At 34.7% G+C, this 21,301-nt stretch overlaps 1 protein-coding gene across 11 annotated transcripts in view; it reads right to left on the reverse strand.

Annotated features, from left to right (window-relative positions):
• Positions 1 to 21,301, reverse strand: part of PCDH7 (protocadherin 7) — a 422,241-nt gene that overhangs the window by 352,789 nt on the left and 48,151 nt on the right. The window contains exon 2 of one of the 11 annotated variants that reach the window (XM_082464535.1): positions 3,992 to 11,067. The exons of 9 other annotated variants lie outside the window; for them this stretch is intronic. In XM_082464535.1, coding sequence (XP_082320661.1) covers positions 10,990 to 11,067 — 78 coding nt within the window. In that variant the 3' untranslated portion in view covers positions 3,992 to 10,989. One more of the 11 variants, XM_082464529.1, reaches the window with a different exon arrangement.

Raw genomic sequence — 21,301 nt, forward strand, 5'->3', positions numbered from 1 at the left:
AGTTATCACATCTGGGTAATATAGTTATCTTGGTAATAACAGAATTTCTGCAATAGAGCAGATCCCGAGTAACACACAGAGTGTACATGACGTATGATATATATGTATATAAACAGGTGCACATCACCCCAACTGTTACCCAGCAGTTAATTCTTTATAGGAGTATGACATCCTCTGCACCTAATCTATTGTAGCAATGCAATAAATATTTATTGAATAACTATTTATACATTACATTGAATGCCCTAAAATCATGTAAAATTCCCCTTTATAGCAACAAATGAATTCAGTCACTGTTGAATAAGCATCTACTAACTTACCATAAGCAAGGCGCTTTGCTAAGAACTGGGGGGGAGACAGCAAATATGATTCAGGCTTGGACCTTCCCAGTCAAGAGATTATGGTGCAATAATAAAATAATACATATATTCACTTACATGCATAAAACAATTCCATCATTAAAGGTAGGAAGCTCCAGGTAACATAAAATCACACAGATAAAATGACTTAACATTAACACTCACGACCTGGTAATCAGAAACAGCTTATAAAAGAAGAATCATGGAAGGTAGGATTCACTCATGTAAAATTAGAAGACAGAGATTTGCTGGAGGAGATAACAGTATAGGTTAAGATAAACTGGTAGGAAAGTGTGAAGCAGGTAAAGTCACTCGAAACTTACCAAGCTTAACAGGAGCATCAAGTTCATGAAAAGAATGAAAAGTATAAATGGGAAAGGGAGATTAGAGTCAGAGGAACATGATTCTAAATTAAGAAGTTGGAAATGTATTAATTAGAAATGAACAGGCACTAAATGTTCCTGAGCATGGCCTAAGAAGAAGCAAGTTGTTCTGTCCTTGCAAGATTTGGGGGTGGCAATGTATGGGATACTTCAGCCTTCAGTGTAATATCTGAATCCATTATGTATACTTTGTACACAACTTTAATAGCAGTTCAACCATGCTCTCCATACCTAGCCATGATCTATTTTATCTCGTAGTCTTGATCACTTGCCAGTAGCACATACAAAGAAAGCACGAGAAAGCTTTCTTTATTTAACACATATTTTTATGATCCAATAGTGCTAGATGACACAGTACGTGAAGTAACTTCTAATAACAGTCATCAGGGCATATCAGTTTCAAGTTCAACTAAACAGCAAGTAATGGTGACTACTGGAGGATGGTGCGAAGCCTTACAAACCTCTACGTGAAAAGTAGTCAATAAAACAAGTTAATAGAAACATTACTGCAAACTATTTCAAGAAAACTGAAATAAAACATTCCTCACAGTTAAACAAAACTGAATGGCAACACAGATGATGCAGCAATAGCTGAAAAGAACATGTCACAGTATAAAAGGTGCTCCCCACAATCACAACAGTGATTAACATAATTAATCACTGAATTTATTTTGATTAATATAATTCCAAATATTCGAAGAAAATGAAAGTGAGAATATGAGCTTACCAAATTACCCTGCTGAAGTGTACTAGAAATAAATAAATAAACCTGTTAGATATTTCACCAATGTTTGTTTTAATGAGTAGTTTCTAAATGTTAAGAGACTCACGGAAACAGCTCAAAGTATCCACTGATAATTGATCATGTTTTATAATATTCTCATTTATAAATATTACCATGTTTTATAAGCACGTTTGTATGTTCTAAATAATCCCAAAAATACCTTTCCAAAACATACTAAACAGCAAGCTTGTTTGTAAAGTTTGTATAGTCCACACCAAAAAACAATTCTAAAATCAAGTTTAAATTCCTGTAAGGGTTTAAGGAAATAAGGGTTTAAAGTCAGGCATATCTGAAGTTCGAATCTCAAACTAACTCACGACCAGTGTTTTTGGTGTAAAGCAAATTTGTTTTTACTAGCAGATAGCACTCAGAGACACCTACTATATGGCGGGCACTATTGTGAATTGTGTTCAAACTGCTTCTGGAATCTTAGCTCAACTAGTGAATAGCTACATGACTGGTGTCAATTTCTGAGCCTTTCTTTAATAATAGTTGTTATTTATACATTCTCACTTTATGCCAGGCATGGCCATAAGTGGTATATATCAACTCATATTAACTCATTATATGACATATAACGTATAGCATACTAATTCATGCACTTTTCCTAATATTACCATAAGACTTCTATTATCTTCATTTAAATACATGACAGGTTAAGTAGCTTGCCCAAAGTCTCAAAGACTGGTCCATAATCAATGCTCTAAACACTTCATCTTTTAATTCATGAATTATATATACCTTTAAGTCATATATTTTCACAGGAACTCCAAGAGAGGACAAAATACAGCAATTCAAATACTCAGTAAATGTATTTAAACTGAAAGATCACTCACAGATCAGATCGTTATCAGGTAACTATCAGACCAAAAATTAAATTGCAACATTCTGATCATCTGAAGATGTAATAACAACTAAAAAGAAAGAAGCTTAAGAATCACACATCTTTGTCTTCATCCTAGCACAAATGTTTACTGAATTATTTTTATCACAAGTTCAATTGTCCTTATTTTAGAAAATAGAACTTCTAACTGATTATATACTATCAATTAAACATCCACAATTTTTATATACTTTCTATTCCATTTGCCACAAATTTCTGCTACATGATAAGGGAGCAATTTGAATTGATGTGTTAGACAAGGGAAAGAGTCAGGGGAAAAAAAAAACAAATTGCTTTTTCCTCTTTATAAAGTTTTGTATAACAGTGTCTTTAGATTTCTATAAATATTCAGTTCTGTGTACAATAAAATATCTGTGAGCAACATAGTAACCAAAGTTACATTCCAAGTGGCATTCATACATTAACTGCCAAAGGAGGCTACAGAATAATTTTTGAAAGGGGAAAAAAAAAAAGCCCTCTGGACCTACTATAGTATGCAAACTCAACGGAAACAAATAGGCTAATGATATATCCATGAGGAGGTAGCCAACAGAGTTCAGTGACTGGGAAAGAAAGCTTGACAAAATCTAGGTATATTAGTCATATCCTCAAAATATTTTATTTCTTTGCAAGTTCTGAACTGTCAACAGTGTAAAATGAAGAGAAAAGTACCTCCAGAAGGTTTGCTATATTTTATGGCTCAATATTCATAACTACTGTGGCCATTCTTTCTACTGTTGTAAAAAGGCAGAACCAATCAGCTGGCAGATGACTGTCTTTGGCTCGGCAGAAACTTCCATTTCATGTGATAAAGTCAAACACACACAATATGAATATGTTCTCACTGGGGAGGGAAGGAGGGATGAGAGACCCCTTTCATGTCATTTACTTTATAAATTATTTCTAAGATGCATATTTTTTTTTTCTTCAGGCCTGTCCAAAGGCAGAGTTCCATTGTCCCTTTCCAAACTGCAGTCCTTTGTAAGTCATTTCAATGGCCCTTAATAGAATCCTATCAATCACATTATACTTTCAAAAATATGATCACCCTAATACATATGTTTTACGTTTTCTCTCAAAATCGTAAATGGAACTTCTTTTTTATCGAAGTGTATCCTTTAGTCATCTACTTGTCATTTACTTGTGGTCACTTGGAATTTAAAATGTACTTCAGCTAACACTTGCACATATTTGATAGGCTTTTAATTCGTGGAAGTATTTCATACCATAAAAATTCTTTTAAAAAATCTGTTTCTGGATTCAGAAAAAAAAGCATATGTATGTTCTCTTCTTTTTTTTTTTTTTTTAAATTTATTTTTATTTATTTATTGCTGTGTTGGGTCTTCGTTTCTGTGCGAGGGCTTTCTCCAGTTGTGGCAAGTGGGGGCCACTCTTCATCGCAGTGCGCGGGCCTCTCACTATCGCGGCCTCTCTTGTTGCGGAGCACAGGCTCAGTAATTGTGACTCACCGGCCCAGCTGCTCCGCGGCATGTGGGATATTCCGGGACCAGGGCTCGAACCCGTGTCCCCTGCATTGGCAGGCGGATTCTTAACCACTGCGCCACCAGGGAAGCCCTCTCTTCTTTTAAAATGAAGAATTATTTTTAATTCTGGTAGCATGTGATATAACCATCAACAATTCTAAAGCTTTCTTTCTTTCTTTTTTCATTGTCTCCATTACACCCATTGGGAGTACAATGGCTTAGGTCACAGCATGAAACATCATGCTAATTAAACTGCCAATTAACTGGTATAAGAAATATATTGCATGAAATAGATTGCTGTATTACTTTGTTTTAACTTTTGTGTCATTTCAACTTGGTAACCACTCATTTAGAATCCTCTAATCATGCTCTTTCATCCAAATGTTAATCTCAGATGGCACGAGCACATGATTGCTGAGGAGCCCCGGAGTAAGATACGTACTGCATTTCTTCCTAGTATTAAAAATGGTTTATTGAAAGATTAAAAGATCCTGTGTTTACAGATTCTTGGTATTCATTTGAATACAACCTCTTTTTAACGTAGTACTAATAGCAAGACATCCTCAGAAACATTTTCTCAAACATCTTCATCTAAATAGTGAGGCATTTGCTTGACAAGTCATCATAGGATTATTAAAAAGTCTCATGTAATAAATTGTTTCCTTAATATTATCAGTGTTTTCCTTAACACATTTTTTTTTCAATTACATGACTTTACCAATCAAGTTTCAATTTTGGGTTCCAAAAAATGGCAGATTTATTAGTAAATATGCAGGGGTTTTAAAAAGTCAACCGGCAGGAAGTTAGACTATGCTATATCCACTTGAAATGTATTATCGGGAAGCAGCCAGTTTCTGATCCTTCTGGAATGCATATACCAAATGTCTGCTGCTTTCATGAGACTGACACATAGGGGAGAAAAAGCCCTTGCCGACCCGCCTTTTAACAGCTAGACACAGAGAGAAGAAGAAAGATTAGAGACCCAGGTCCCCCTCAGCTGCGACTAAGACAGAATTTTCACTGACAAAAATGGGAAGTGGCAATTAAAAAACAGGTTGAGCTGTACCTGATCTCAGAACTCCAATCTCTTAAAATAGGAAATATTCATTTTTCTCCAAACATCTAAGGATAGAGTCTAGAAAGACATTCATTTTTAATCACATTAATTTTAACTCCTCATTAGAAATTCACAAAAAGCAGCATAAGATAGGTTATTATAGAGGTATTAACGTCCACAAAAATATAGAGTAGCCAACTTTTTCACAAAAAGTGTAAAAATTAGGGCTTCCCTGGTGGCGCAGTGGTTAAGAATCCGCCTGCCAATGCAGGCAACACGGGTTCGAGCCCTGGTCTGGGAAGATCCCACATGCCGCGGAGCAACTAAGCCTGTGCGCCACAACTACTGAGCCTACGCCCTAGAGCCCGTGAGCCTCAACTACTGAGCCCGCATGCCACAACTACTGAAGTTCAGGCACCTAGAGCCCGTGCTCTGCAACAAGAGAAGCCACCTCAATGAGAAGCCTACGCACCACAACAAAGAGTAGCCCCACTCACTGCAACTAGAGAAAGCCTGTGCGCAGCAACGAAGACTCAACGCAGCCAAAATTTAAAAAATAAAATAAATAAATAAATTTTAAAATAAAATAAAATAAAATACCAAAAAAAAGTGTAAGAATTACTGAAACACATGGTCTAATAAAAATCTGTAGTTGGCTTTGTTTTTTTTTCAGATGCTCAGATGCTAAACTGTGATATGAACTTAAAATATAACTTTCTCATGTTTTCACCAGCAATGCTATGCGTTCCCAAAAATGCAGAGCCACTTCTGAGACCTACATTTTCCACAGTCACAATTGTTAGTCAATATATTTCACCTAAAAAGTAGTTTCAAATAGGCAAAACTGAGCATTTTCAGTGGTTGTTTATTTGTTTTTTCCTCTCCAATATGCTTACTTAACCAATAACTATGTTTAAAATGAAAGCCACTGGCTTCCCTTATAGTAAATATGTTCCAATTCAATTCAGCAAGTATTTATTTTGTTTATATTTCATACAGTCAAATCTTATCATCCAATAAATGCAGCACTATTTTCTGCTTAATGAAGGACTTTGAAAATAAAGCCCTAATCATATAGAATAGATATTTATTAAATACTTGCAAAGAATAACGACTTATTTATGGATTGGTTGTCATAATCGGCATTACCCTTAGTTTTTAGGATAACCTGACATAGTTCTCATTCTTAAGTTTCACAATTTTTAAGCTACTAATAATGAGAAAAAATTGTATTCCCTTATGATTGTGGATAAAGTGATCTCCAAAAATTGTTCTTTAACCTTTTGGAAACTTTCGTCATTGGATCATGACAAAGGTTTGGTTTCAGCTTTCACAATTTCCTTTCACTTGTCTATGCCTGAAAAAATTACAGCTCACAGAGCTCCCAGATTTGAACTGTAGCAGATCAGAAACTGATGCATTTTCCCTGGAGAACCTGGACCTGCACAATTTTTCTGAATTTCACACCATAGCATATGGAGAATACTGAGGGCTTGTCATTACACTTTTCTGTAAGGTGCCTTTTATTTCACTTTTGCCGGTGTTACTGAGTTTATTTTGGCCCATGAACATATCAGTCAACAACCTCACTCTTTTCATGTCAATTATAAAAACAACAGTAAGAAAATTAATAATTACCAGTGTTTATTGAGCTTTTGTTATGTCATACTCACTTTGCCTGGCTAAATCTCATTTAATCATCACAACTAATTTATGAGGTAGATACTGTTATTAACTTCATGTTACATATGAAGAAATGGAAGCAGAGAGATGTTGTTTGTTCAGAGGTCACCTCATTTATGTGTGTGAACCACGTTTCAAACCCAGGCTGCCTGGATTCCAGACCCTGAACTCTTAACCAATGTGATAGTCTGTCATTTAGCATATGGCATTGTAATAAATAGCCTGCGTGGCAGGAATTCCCATTAAACTGGGAGCTCTCCTGATTCAAAGAATGCAGCTGCCATTTTCCTCAGTCCACCCAGATTCCAGCAGCAAAGTCTTCATTAAAAGAAAAAAAAAATTGATGCAAATAGTCCATATTTATATTAATATAATTTAAGCATGCAAAGCAAGTAAGTTAGAGAAAACTTTCTCTTCTTCCCTGTATACAGTATTTAGAACAGACCTTTTTTATCACAGATTCCACCTTTATCCAATATTTCAGTGAGCTAGAACTCCTGAATACCTTTCACATCTAAGTCATGAATTCTGAATTGGCCTCACTCAGACTAATAGATATGTGATCTAGGGAACCACAAAATTTACCTCTCCACCCCCAAATAGTTCCAGAACCTATCTTGAACCCCCATCTATAATAGTGTTTGGCATGAAGGCTCTGTGGCCCACCTGTTGAGTGCAGCCTCAGAAACCAGACTGGCAGGGCTCAATGCTCAGCACTACTTCCTGCTAATTCTGTAGCTTTGCAAATTTACCAAAACCCTCTGTTCCTCATTTTCCTCATCTGTAAAATGGGTGTCATGGCAATAATAGTATCTACCTCATGAGGTTGATATAAATATTAAATAGGGCAATTAATATACCATCTACACAGAGTTGACTCTCGGTAACTTAAGTTTAAAAAATTATCAGAGAAATATGAAAATCTGTTCAACTAAATTATATTTACCAAAACAGAGAGTTAGAATAATAGCAGCTCAAAAAATAACAAGAACTAAAACCAAAAGCACGTATTTTAATTCCCAATAATATTTTCATTTTCTTTTATATCTTGGCGGAAGTTTTACCCATGTGCATCCAATCTGATGAATTCTGGACGTAACTTTTCAATTGGTAATTCTCATTCACGGTTGCTCCACTACTCTATATAGCCATTTCTCTTGAGCCAAGTGCAGTCTCCCCTTGCTCCCCATCTTTTTTTTTCCAGATGGATAGAGGCACGCGGCAAGGGTAGAAGTTTTATTTAGAAATAGTGGGACTTGGGAGAAGCCTGGTAGGTGGAAGCCTGCAAGTCTCCCATCTAAATTTCTAATCTTGTAAAACGAAGACTAAATTGACATTAAATTTTATTATCAAAATCAGTTCCATAAATGGCCAGAAATTCACCTAAATGAAAAAAAATTCAGTGTGACCAATTCTCTAAATAAGTATCCCTGAAGATTATCCATGCCCTCTTTGTGATATTGAAAGTGACACTATTTTGCAAGTCAGTATACTGCAATGAAAAAAAAATCCAAATGATATGTATGATTTCATTTTGCTTCCCACTGTTTCTCTGACCTTTCCCAGTTGGAGTAGTAGCAGGAAAGTAAAATAAAAGTACTGTTTTTCTGTGTGAGGCACTTTGCGACTAAAAATTAATCGTGAAATTATAACAGCTGCAAGACTCCTCTGCCTGTTGCTTCACCTACGCAGAGAATTACTATTAGATGAAAGAGCCTACAGCAATAAACATCAGGGGCTAGTGTTACCTTCTCCTCTGAACCCAACCAGGCTGATCCAAGTACAGAAATGCCTTTGAAGTTACGGGGACCTTCATGTGCTGATCAATCCTTGGGGGGTAAAGAGCAAGAAAAACTGGTTCTAGCACTTTAATATATTCTGCCAGGGAATGCATTCAACTCAGGGTAGTCCAAAAACATTTCCTCTGTTACAAATTGAGTGATTTTGTACTTGGGTGCTGCTTGGTTCAATTAACTTAGAGGGAGCTATTGATCCCAGACGTGATTATTTGTACCTCAGTACATATTCCTATTAAGTCAAACTAAGGTTGGAACAGCAACAAATATAAATTCATATTTTTCCTTGGTCCTAAGGCATATGTTGAGATTTGGGTCAGTTTTAGTGGAAAACAGCATATGATTCTCTTAACATGGATGATCAGTATTGATTATTGATATAATCAGTGTTCCATAGCACACTGTTAATATTTCTAAGTTATCAAAACCTAAGAATTAAGTTTACTTATCAAAAGTTAAGAATTTAAATGATCTTAAAATTGATAGTGCGATCCAAACCCATCATTTATGGATGAGAAATCTAAGCACCAGAAAACTCAAAAAATGTATCCTTTCAGGTCTGGCTGTTTAACAGCAGGGTAAAATTTGGCATCAAGACTCCTGACCCCATTCAGGGTGCTTTTCTCCAAACATTCTCTAATTTATCTCTGTCAAACCTTTCCTCTTTATCTTAAGTGGCTAAGCTCTTCATTTTCAAATTGTAAAGATGCAGAGAACGTAGTTTAAAAACCAGCAACATGAATATATTACATGTCCCATTATGTTTTAAGAGACTATTAAAATTAAAAAATACAGACATTTTATAAAGTAGCCTTTTTTATTATTCTGGTCACAGAAAAATATTCAATACAATAGAATTATGTAGCTTGTAGACTTATAATTTATTAAAATAGCATAAATAAAGACAAAAATCCCTGCAATAATATAGATAGGGTACCAGCTTCAGTTGATTGTCACATAGAAAGAAAAGGTAAAAATTTCAACTATAAAGTTAAAGGGTAAGATAAAGAGAAATGAATACAAATACCAGAGAACAATAGTTTCAAAATTATTATGGCACATGGTGACCTCAAAAAATATGTCAATCTGTTTTAAATACTTACTATCTTATCTATGTTAATATATGATCACTTGTTATATAATTTACACTGAAGAAAAATGGGGAAAAAACACATGTAACTTATTGGTAGGTTAAATAGTTATAGTTAGAACACAAATATTTCCCCAGTCTCGTCTATAAGAGAATCTGTGATTCACATCCTCTGTCACTGAGTGGAGACCTTAAGGAATATAATATGACTTTCCAACTGTCTTCAAACTGATTTCACAAGAGCCTACTCTCATTATTTCCAGACATTGGTACCATTTTAATTTAAATGGCTCAATTGCATTAAATATCATACTTAATTGGAGAGCCTTTGCAGTAGTCATTCTATCTTCAGAATTGTTTCCTTTGTGAATAATAATCTTTAATAATGATCACGGCACATACGAAATGGCTTAAGACGGTTTACTCTACCTCTTTACATTCTAGGTAACAAACCAAAGTGCAAATGTCAATCATTAAATTTTATCTTCTCCCACTTATACACGCACACACAAATGCATACGTATACACTCACACCCATACAAAAATTAGACTTTATACAGTATCTTCAGTTGAGTAACTATAATGCAAAGAGGTACTTCCTGCATGCAATTCATTTTTAACAAAATCTAAAAAGCCCTCCTCTGCATACATAAATGCATAGGACCACAAATTTTAAAAGCCAGTTTCCTATTAAATAATGGCCATACATTCCTTTAACACTTACAGGGTTTACCCTAAATTCAATCAGAAATTGTGTAAAATGTCTGTAAGATATATTGTGAGCTTCTACTTCTACACCATAATAAATTATGTTTCAACAAGTATCAGACTGACCTAAATTTTATTTTCTCTCATGTCCACTAGTTTCTCACTTTCCCTGATTGGCAATAGTATTTCTTCTTTGTGCCTTATGAAAGAGCCTTGAACAATCTAATTTTCTCGGAATTCAGTCCTGAGGTATACATTTCCATTTTCTTTGTTGATCTAGCACAGCCTCAGGTGATTTCTACATAATGCATCCAATTAGTTCAAGCAAGGCAAATGAAATCACATCTATATTAATCTCCACCTTATTAACCATAAACAGTAACAGGATACAGGTCTCCATTCTTTGCTTGAGTCCATTCAAGTGCAAACTGAAGGAAAGGGATTTTCTGTTATTTTCATACTCTTGAGTATGATGATATTTCATTCTGTTTCTCCACAGTAATTGATAAGATTGCAAAACCTCTCTCACATCCCTTCTTTATTCCATATGAGAGCTTGATTTTCTTTTTCAGTTGGTTGCAAATTATAGTTTGATTCCTTTTTGCAGAGATTGTAATTTAAAGCCATTTTTGTTTTCTTCAAAATCAGAGCTTCATTTTAATCAGCTAGTGGTCCTGCCCCTTGGGAATCGATTTCTTTTTACACAAGACAAATCCAGGTCTATTAGGATCCAACACATTGAGTTGGAACATTACATGTATTTCACTTACGAGCACATACATTCATTTTACACGATTCCTCAATGTGGCCAGGGGGTTTCGTGGTCTGCACTGTATCCACCTATAAAAAATACAAAAATATATGTCTGCTTTACAGGGATGTGAGTAGGGTTTTGCTAGCCTAGTTCCAAAGTTTGGATGCACATATTGGCTGATAGTATCCTTTCCTTCTTTAAGATGTATTTGCAGTGGCCATAACCTCTTTCAGGAGTCATGGAGACATAACTGTTCTAGCTACAATTAACAACCCTGGGGCACCTAGATCAATACTGCTGGCTAATCTCTTGGATGTTATCTCTGACAAGAGATATTTGCATGGTAAAAGGAACATTGAATTAATTGTTTTTCAGGCTCCAAGTATTTGAAGGCTATGAAATGTCACCCGGAGAGGGGCTGTCAGGAGGGTGTGGGTATTGCTGGCTTTACTTATACTATAAATACAAAGAATAATGAAATTGTAATTCTGTTGTCACTGCTTTTACAATTTACTGTCCTTAATATCTCTGGGAGGTGAGCTTGATCTGAACGTTCACACCCTTCAAAGTAGCTTTCTAGTCTCTAAATGCAATCATTAGATAGCTCACTGTCTATAGAAACCTGACCAATTTACACACTATCGTCCACTAATCTCTGGTCAAGGATGAATTACTCTCCCCTTCAAAGTCATGACCATAAGAAGGCAATGTTTTCCACAAATGAAAGTGATGATAATACTCCTTCAAAACGTTTTGGTGCTAATGTGAGTTTTAAATAGTGTTGAATATTTATTTCTCTGAACTTGAGCCTGACGAATAGGCTGATTTCTGCTCTGAGTGCCAAAAAGTACACAGAATATTGTTTCCAGTTTGATGGTGCAGTTGATGTCAGGAAAACCTTTAGTGAGTTTGAATATTGCCAAAAAGATAATGAATCACTTCCATAAAATAAAAGTGCTACAGTTCACTACCAAAAGAATTAGAATATTTTAAGAATTAAAAATATATATATATTGCACCTAATTTCCAGTGTCACAGTGCATCAGCAAATGAGAGTCAAAGTTAAAAAGAAGTAAATGATTTCTTTCACTGAATAATCAACTAACTCACATTTGAAAATAAATGGTATAAAAAAAGGTAATGTCGGGGCTTCCCTGGTGGCGCAGTGGTTGAGAATCTGCCTGCCAATGCAGGGCACACGGGTTCGAGCCCTGGTCCGGGAAGATCCCACGTGCCGCGGAGCGACTAGGCCCGTGAGCCACAACTACTGAGCCTGCGCGTCTGGAGCCTGTGCTCCGCAACAAGAGAGGCCGCGATAATGAGAGGCCCGCGCACCGCGATGAAGAGTGGCCCCCACTTGCCACAACTGGAGAAAGCCCTCGCACAGAAACGAAGACCCAACACCGCCATAAATAAATAAATAAAAAGGTAATGTCTAATTTAAAAATTGTTTATATTCAAGAGCATTAAATGTTTAAAAATTGCTCTGACTGCAGATTATCCATATTAGCTGTATAAAATTAAGCAGCTTTAAAATGTCTTAATTTATTAAATTAATGTTTATCTTTTCTTAGAAATAAAAAGAACAGTTTTTTTTCTTTCTCTAGCAGGTCTAAAAGTTAACATAACTTGGGATATTTTCTGGCCAATTACACACGGAGGACAAGTTTACCGAGGAATCTATGATAAGTGAGTGTTCATGATTTAAGTTGTAAGTTTAAGATGGACAAAGTTTATCTGATTTTACACAAACCATACACTACACGTCATTTAAAAACTGCCTATACAAAAGTGAAAGCTAAATATTTAAAAGTTTGAGATATTGTTTTTTATTCCCAAACCAACTACAGTGATGTAGCCATAATGCACACCTAGACTACATTAGATCTTCCTGTTAGGTACCCTTTGTGTGTGTGTGTGTGTGTGTGTGTTTGTGTATAAATGAATAACTTCACAAAAGTAGTTGAATACTTGATAAATAGTTAAATAGTTAAATAATAAATAAATAATAAATAGTTAAATACTTGATAAGTGCTGTGGCTATATATATGTGTATATATATTTTCAATAAATGAATAAGTAAAACAATGAAAACAGGAAATCAGAGGTGTCAGTGTTTCATTTTCTATTTTCAAGACCTTACATACTTTTAAATTAAAAGCATATCCAAGAATTAGAATGCATTTATGTAATATGGTCACCATACTGCCACGCAGCATAATGAAATCCTCTTATTAAAATGTTATTGAAAAATAGACCTCTCTCATTTCATAAATTAACTATGTAAAGGCAGGTTTCACGTTTTTGTGGTTTTAAATTTTGATGCATCAAACAAAAGCATCTCTGTAATAATATTCACCTGTCACTGAAGCCAAGAAAAATGGATTCTTTCCTCACCATTAAAGATTCATGTTTAAAAACAAAAGTGCATACCTCAAATCACTTACTGAGCTCAAGCAGAACTACTTAGGAATCACCATTCTGAAAACAATCATTGGTGAGGGTCAGGGTAGAAATGGATGTTACCAGGATGTGTTTGTTCTGATTTTAATCAGCTAATTAAAATGGCCCTGGAAACAATTTTCAGATCACCGCCACTGAGGAGATAGGCTCTAGTAAATCAGACCAAACCAATCTTTCAGTGAGGTCCTATTCTATTGAGGATGTATAGACACAGCTTTTGTCTTCCCCTGTCAGCCGGTCTCCTCAATTTCTTCTATCACCCAGGCAACAAGCCACACACACACACACACACACACACACACACACAGAGTAAGACAAAACCAAGCCATTCCTGGAGCACGTTTTACCAGGCCATCTTTGTATCTCACTCAGTTTCCATTTCCTAACCAAAGAGACTGAAATAAGCTGGGAATTTAATTATCAAAAATTATCAATAAGAAGTTAACTTATAAAAGCTTTGTTCTTCTTTTCCAGACTTCCCTGGCCAACAACTGGTGACTAGTGCTAGGAGAAGGAAGCTGAATCACGCAGAGAATAGGAAAAGAATTCATATTTAGGTGTAAGAATAAATGAACACTCACACAAAGGAATAGACACACTCTTAATAATTCTGAAAAAACTTCCAAACCATAAATAAGGAAATATATATATTTTGAAAGGAACATGTATCTAGTTTGTACTTATTTTTATTAGGTATGCTTCAAAACTAAATCACACACCTATGTAACTAGTAGAGATTAAGTACAAGGGTGTGTTGAATGTGTTTCCATATAATTGGCAATATGTAAAAGGATTCTATGACTATTCATTATTTTTTTTCTCTGACTGATGTTAAAATCTAGGGAAAAGTAAAAGGTATCATATAAAAAGTAGAGTTTATTCCATGACACAGAAAATCAAATTGATGGTACTTTCTGCAATCTAGGAACAGGAAGTGGACATTCGTATTTTAGAGCATAAATGCATGATATAGGAGCTGAGTCAGGGCAGAGCCACTATCAACATCGAAAGTTTATCTATTATTTTTTAAAATACTGGAAAATCATTTAAAATAGAAAGTGAGACAGAAGGTAAACATGGGATTTGGTGAATGGAGAACTATGAGAACGACAATTCTGAATGGTATTATGGTGTTTTACTTCATTTTGATTTATATAAATGAGGTACCAAAACTCATAAATTATAATTATTAGTTAATATATCACCTGCATAGATGTTTATTACAAGATTGCATTTAATTATCTAACTTAAACTCACAAAGTCCTTGTGAAGTAGCTATTATAAGTTTGCTCATTTTACATATGAGGGAATTAAAGATCAGAGAGCTTAATCTCCTTATATAAAAATCACATAGATAATGGGAGAATCAGGGCCCCAAACCAACTTTGGTTCTTGATCAAAGATTTTTTTCCTTTACATTATGTTTCCTCATAATTGTTTTTTAAATTTGACTTTGAATCTTTTAAAAATAAACAGCTAAGTTATAACTGCAAATGTCTCCATTTTTGCCATGGTTTAAGGAATAATAAGCAAAACTATGCAAGTTTCCTATACTATTATAAATGAATGTGTTATGAAACTCAGTTCTAGAAGCCTATGTATCTATCAGATTCAGGATTCTATCATAATTACTTAAATTTGTGAATAAATACGAAGCAACTTCAACATATCTGCAAGTTGTCTAAACTGCCAAAAAAAAAGAAAGGAAAGGAACCAATAAGACAAATCCTATCCAATCAAAGAAAGGGAAGTTTATATCCATTTACATGTATAAGAGTGCACACACACACAAAAGGGCCATTCATTAGCACTGTTTAATCTGCACTCTTTAGAAAAGAGGGCTTTTAGATTGTGAGTCAACCACTGAACTGGCCATGGAAGGAAAAGGGCTAGATAATATCATACCACTTCCTCATCATAGGTACTTTGCTCTGACTACAGAATACGAATGATTAGGGCCCTAACAAAAGCATCCCCTGGGTTGGATAGCCAAGCAATCAATATTTATTGACTGGCTGACTGTTAGAATCATGGAATCTCAGAGTTAGAAAGAATGTCAAAGGTTATAGAGTCCAATCATGTGAAAGGCATTGCAGGAGGCATCAGGGGAAATACAGAGCAACATAAGGCACAGTCCTGGTTCTGAGGAAATTATTTATACAAATATATACAGATTACTAATATAAACAGATTACTAACCTTGAGGAGGAAAAGATGAGAGCCCAGTAGATAAAATTATGAGAGCTCTGACGAGTGAGAAGAGACAGTGGCGAGGGGAGTAGGAAGAGGGCTCACGGACTAATTGAACCTAAACTGGGGCTTAAAATAAAGATAGGTAAGGTTGACATCTACAGAAATGAGGGAAAACTGCATTCCGAGAAGAGAGAAAGTTTGTGAGGAATGTGTGAGGTAAGGTGAGAAGGCAATGAGAGGATTTCCCTGCCGAAACCAGAGATTTCTCTAATTCCATTCAACTCCATCACGAGCTATCGTCTCTACTTAGCTCAAGTCTACATATAAAAGAAACCAATGTAATAACTAAAAACAACAACAACAAAACTGTCCTGAACATCCTAAATTAGAATTACACAGACAAATTAAGGTAACTGTCAAAAGCCAGAGAATGCAGAAAACAATTATTTGTTAAAACTAATGTAATTAAGTATTCAAGGATTCCTGCTCTAGAACCTCCTGTTCTTAAAGGTTAAATCGTGTATGTCTTATTTCACAATTTTATTTTTTCTTGCTTTTTTAAAAAATAATATATTAAAGAAATACTCTCTCGAGAAATAGGGATCAATTCAAACAGACGGCTAGGCACTAAACAACCAAAAACATTAGACTGGATCCCAGCATTACAGTGCCAATTACATTTGGTCAAAGTTGAGCATTAATGAATTTCCATTCTTAAAGCTCAGAATAAAAATGTAAAATAATGTAAACTTAAGCTGTCACCATTATCCTCTTCAGACCATAGTATTGGCCACCTTTGGAAACAAAGCAGAACTGGCTGGTATTCATGTGCCAAAGCAATAAGCTGCCCAAAAGAAACAGAGACTAGATGTTAATGAGAAGATGAAATGAATACAGCAAACTCAGCTGTTCTTAAATGCCACTGAAATTGCAATCGTGTGTCTGAAAAATTGAGAGCTACTTGGGGAGACTTAAACACCCACAGAGGGAAGTAGAAAGTAGTCAAAGTGTTTCCAGGTGATGGATAAACTTACTAAGAGTTTGATCCACTAACAAGGAAATGAAGTAAGTATCCAATGAATTAACTGAGTCTTGAAAAAGTAAAGGTGAGATAGGACAGAATTACAAAATCCAACCAACCAGTTTCCTGCTTATGAAAGATAATGTTAAAAGTGTAAGAACTGGTGCCGTGAGTATGTGGTCCCTTGGTTTATAATAGATAAATTTCTAAGTTGAATATATTTCTCTTTTGATATGATTTGTAGTTGACCAGCTTTAAAATCTTGCTTTCTGATCATTAGAAATTTCTAGAAATGTTTTTATAAATACTTTCGTGAATACTAAGTGGTGCTGGTTTAAGGATTGATATGAGCATATTAAAATATTGACTTTTAGGACACAGAAAGACACTGTATTAATAACTAATGCACAAATACAACTCCAGAGATAAGGAACTCACTTGAAATTATCCTCTACAAAATTATTCACTTTACCAGTGATAATACTGAGGCCCAGAGGGGTGACAAGACATTGAATGTAACACTACAGACCTAGGATTAAAACTAAATGTCCTCACTCCCAATTCAGTAGTTTATTTCCATTTAATTTATGGGAATTACATCTCAAGGAAATGGAAAACTGGGGGATGATATTATTTAAAGACCAAGTATCTCTAATTTCAGTACATTCCAGTTGTGAAATGCAGGGAAGATACACAAATTAGATAGACTTCCTTTTAAGTTATAGTGAACTTTGCATCAATAATGTCAGTGGGCTCATCAAAAACAACCAATGGCAATTATATGTTAAATACCAAAACAAGATTCTTTGTAATAAAAATGTTTCTGCATGGACTAAGTTGCAGAATCTTTTTTTTATTTTGAAGAGTTTGAAAAATCATTAAGAAATTAATAGAAATTACTTCAAGCCAAGCTTTTTTATAGTTTTATTTCAAAATTTTGGGGGGTGGTCCCAATCAATATTGCAAAGAACTTTTTTAACATGCCTTGTATGAAAAGGACTGTCAATCTCATACTTTAAAATAGGTCACAAGTCTTAAAGAGTTTAATCAAAAAGCAATATGGTGTTTTTTAATATAGAGAAGATTATTTGCTTCTTTTTTGCTCCTTTGTCTTATAAGTGCAATGTGATGTATTAGTTTAATTAAAGTCTACCAAATTATCATAAGGATTTTATGTGCTGCAAATAACTGGCTTTGTTCTCTGCTCACTTTTTCTTAATGGAAGCAGAACATTTTTTTACATGATACTTAGTGTAAGATACCAGAAAACTACAGGGAAGAAAGGCAAATGAGGTGCCTAATGAAGTGACCTTCCTCATCTTGGACATGAAATAAAACTAAGCCTACACTAATGCAATGAACGTAAGTCAGTGTTTTCAGAGAGTTAAGAGGATAGGTAATATTATGGCTCAGAGCCAAACCATACCAAGAATTCTTCCACACATAAAAATGACAATCCTATTAATATGAAAAGCTGATAGGCCCTAAAATGAAGTAAAACGTATAAATAGATCATGTTATAAGATTTTTTTATGGAAACCATAATGAATCAATCTTTTTCAAGGGACAGATTTAGATGATAATCCAGATAAAGCATATTACCAGGTATGCCTCTGATAAGTGACAATTTAAGCACATAAATGAACAGAGAATTAATGAATACAGCACATTAAATGAAAGTTGTTTCAGAAAGTAACAGTACTAACATAACCACTCTTGCCAAAGGTGAGTTGGAACAAATTATAATTAAAATATACACTCATTTACAAAACACTGCTATCTCTAACAGTAGTGTAACAAAAAATTGAGAATAACCTATGAACATGAAATCAGTTAACTGATTATTTTATGAAATCTGAAAGACAGAAATTACCAGTGACTTTCTTATAGTATAATTCCTAAAGTACATTACAGAATATGTATAAGACATAAAGGATAATCAGCAGTGATTCTTCTGTAAGGAAAAAATGTGATCACTACTCATTTACCACTGTCCTGAAAGAAACATAATCAATATATTACAGACTTCCTGAAATTTTTTGAGCTTTTAATTCATCCTCTGAATTACTTTTTAAAAAAAAATTTGTGCTTCTATTCCTGGCCTCATAACATGATAAGTGTTTTCAATTACGAATAACTAATACTCTATTGAGTGTTTATGAGATCTCAGGCTAACACACGTGGTCCCTAGAAAGTAGATACTATCATTAACCCCATTTAACAAAGAAGGAAGTCAAGAACTGAGAAATTAACTTGCTCCAAATCACAGTTCTAAAAAAATGGCAGCATTAGAATTTTAGAGCCCAAGAAGTCTCATCTTTGTGTCTGTGCTTTTAACTAGACTACACTCTACTGCCTCTCCAATTAGTGATAAAATTGCTCTTAAAAGCAGGTTTTATCACACTTGCTATACCTTTTCAAATATATGCAACATTTTTCGGGTAGATAATATTATTGCATTTTTAATATGGCCAGAAAATGTGTAGCATCTGATCTTAGGTTTATTAAAACTCTCTCTCTCTCTGTCTCTCTCTCTCTCTCTCTCACACACACACAGGCACACACACAATAATTACATTATTACATTTATGAAGAACATACGATAGGTGTACATAATGATATACTCAGATGGTGTTAAGCCAGGAGGTTTTCCTTTTCCTCTCTTCTTAAAGTCACACTATGTACTTGTGAAATCCCATGACCTCAAAATGTGCCTAACAATTAAGCCAAGAAAATGATAGTCTTCCTAACCCATGATACATGTTTTAAAAGTAATTCTCTCATCGGTTGTCTCTGAAGAAACATTCCTAGGAAGGAGTGCTTCCTCAGTGAGCGCACATGCATACTTTGAACAGATATACTTGATTTACTCCATTTGTTTTAAGCCAAGGAGTGAAAGGGAATCTTTGACAAAACTGTCATCTTTAAACCACAGTGATATTTCATGTTCCCCTTCTGCACTATTTAGATTGCCTGGAACTGAAATGCTTCCAGAGGATCCTGTGTCCAATTTTTCAAAGCTGTCACTTTCTAGCAAATCTGCTTAAGCAAAATACTTATGTTGTTAGAAAACAGAACAAACATACATTATAAAATACATTCTATTCTTCTGTTCAGGTCAAAGTCTTATTCAAGAATGGGAACTTGGAAGAAAATGTGGAAATAAATTAAAAGATGACTATGATGGATTGGTTAAAGTCAATGAATCTGGTGCACTTCTGATTAGTTTCCAGAGATACACTTGGACTTAGTAGAGTTTTTCACACAATAATCATATAATCAAAATGCTATTTTCAATACATTCACTAAAGGTCATTAAACTGAAAAAGAACAAATACAGAGGAAAATGGGACATTGAAAGATGACCATGGTTACTCTTCCTAAGATCATGTCTATAGCAGCAATTATAATGTTCTTGTCAAGCTTCCATGTCCCAGAGGGTAACAAAAAATTGTCAAGCATTACACTTGTAGACCTCTGGCCTCTCTGAATTGTGAGCCTCATAACGCACATCCTCTAGTACCTGACTAAGTAAAAGCACAACGGTAAAAAATGCAAAATAATGATGATAATAAGAATGGTGTGAAAGACAACAAAACTTCAGTTAACACCAAGCAACTTCCAAAATGTGAGATGAAACATGTTTTGAAAAAGTTCAGTCATATTGAATTGAAGTATTACTCAATATTCTTAGCACACAGTATGCTTTCTTTATTCACACATATACACATACTCTAAGTTGTCTCTATACATGTGGACCTTTCTTTCCTGTATGCATGATTACACATTTCTGGTTTAAATTAATCTTTCCAAGTTTATGCAGTACAAATTACGTAAGACTTACAATTCCTTCCATTGCTTTAAAAAGCTAGTCATGCCTCAGCAAAAGTCAGGACTGCTTATGGTGTACAATCTGAAACCCAATTCTCTCTCAGCACTTTAACACTAGATCTGTCACCCTTCAACACCACAAAATCAATACCCTGGAATGTCATGGTTCTCTGATGGCCCACAAAGTCAAGGCATGATCAATTTCAACTTCCTTACTAGATAGAAATAGACTTAGATAAATAAAAAAGATTTTATTCAAGTTAAATTCAATAAAACAAAGGAATAAAGGTAGAAAGAGTCAGAGTTGTTAGAATTCAGTCCAATAAATTTACACTTAAATCTAGCTCCATTTTTAAATCCAACTAAATTGCATACCCAGCCAAAAGGTATATATCAGAAATTAGAAGATGCCTAGAACTTACTGTAATCCCCAGATTAAGAAATGCTATCAATTAAATGTGTGTGTGTGTGTGTGTGTGTGTGTGTGTGTTCACTCACGTGTTTCTTTTATTGCATTAGTTAATAAACAGTAGGGAAAGGACGGTGTCTGAGTTCTTTATTGTGTATCCCTAGAAAACAGGGTAATTTTTGGCTTCATTGCTCAGTAAGAATAAGAATCTTGTCTTTCTTGTCATAAACTGTATATCCTGTATTTAGAACAGCCCAAGACATGGAGTAAGCCCTTCATAAATATTTGATTAGTAGATGAAAATCAATGCGTACATTAAATATAATCTGGTACATAAACTTACCTGAGGGCAAAACTTCCTCTTTCTTGTTCACTGCTGTATCCCTGGCTTCTATAGTGCCTA

The sequence above is a fragment of the Balaenoptera physalus genome (genome assembly GCF_965194825.1).
Source record: "Balaenoptera physalus genome assembly, chromosome: 5".
Classification (NCBI taxonomy): domain Eukaryota; kingdom Metazoa; phylum Chordata; class Mammalia; order Artiodactyla; family Balaenopteridae; genus Balaenoptera; species Balaenoptera physalus.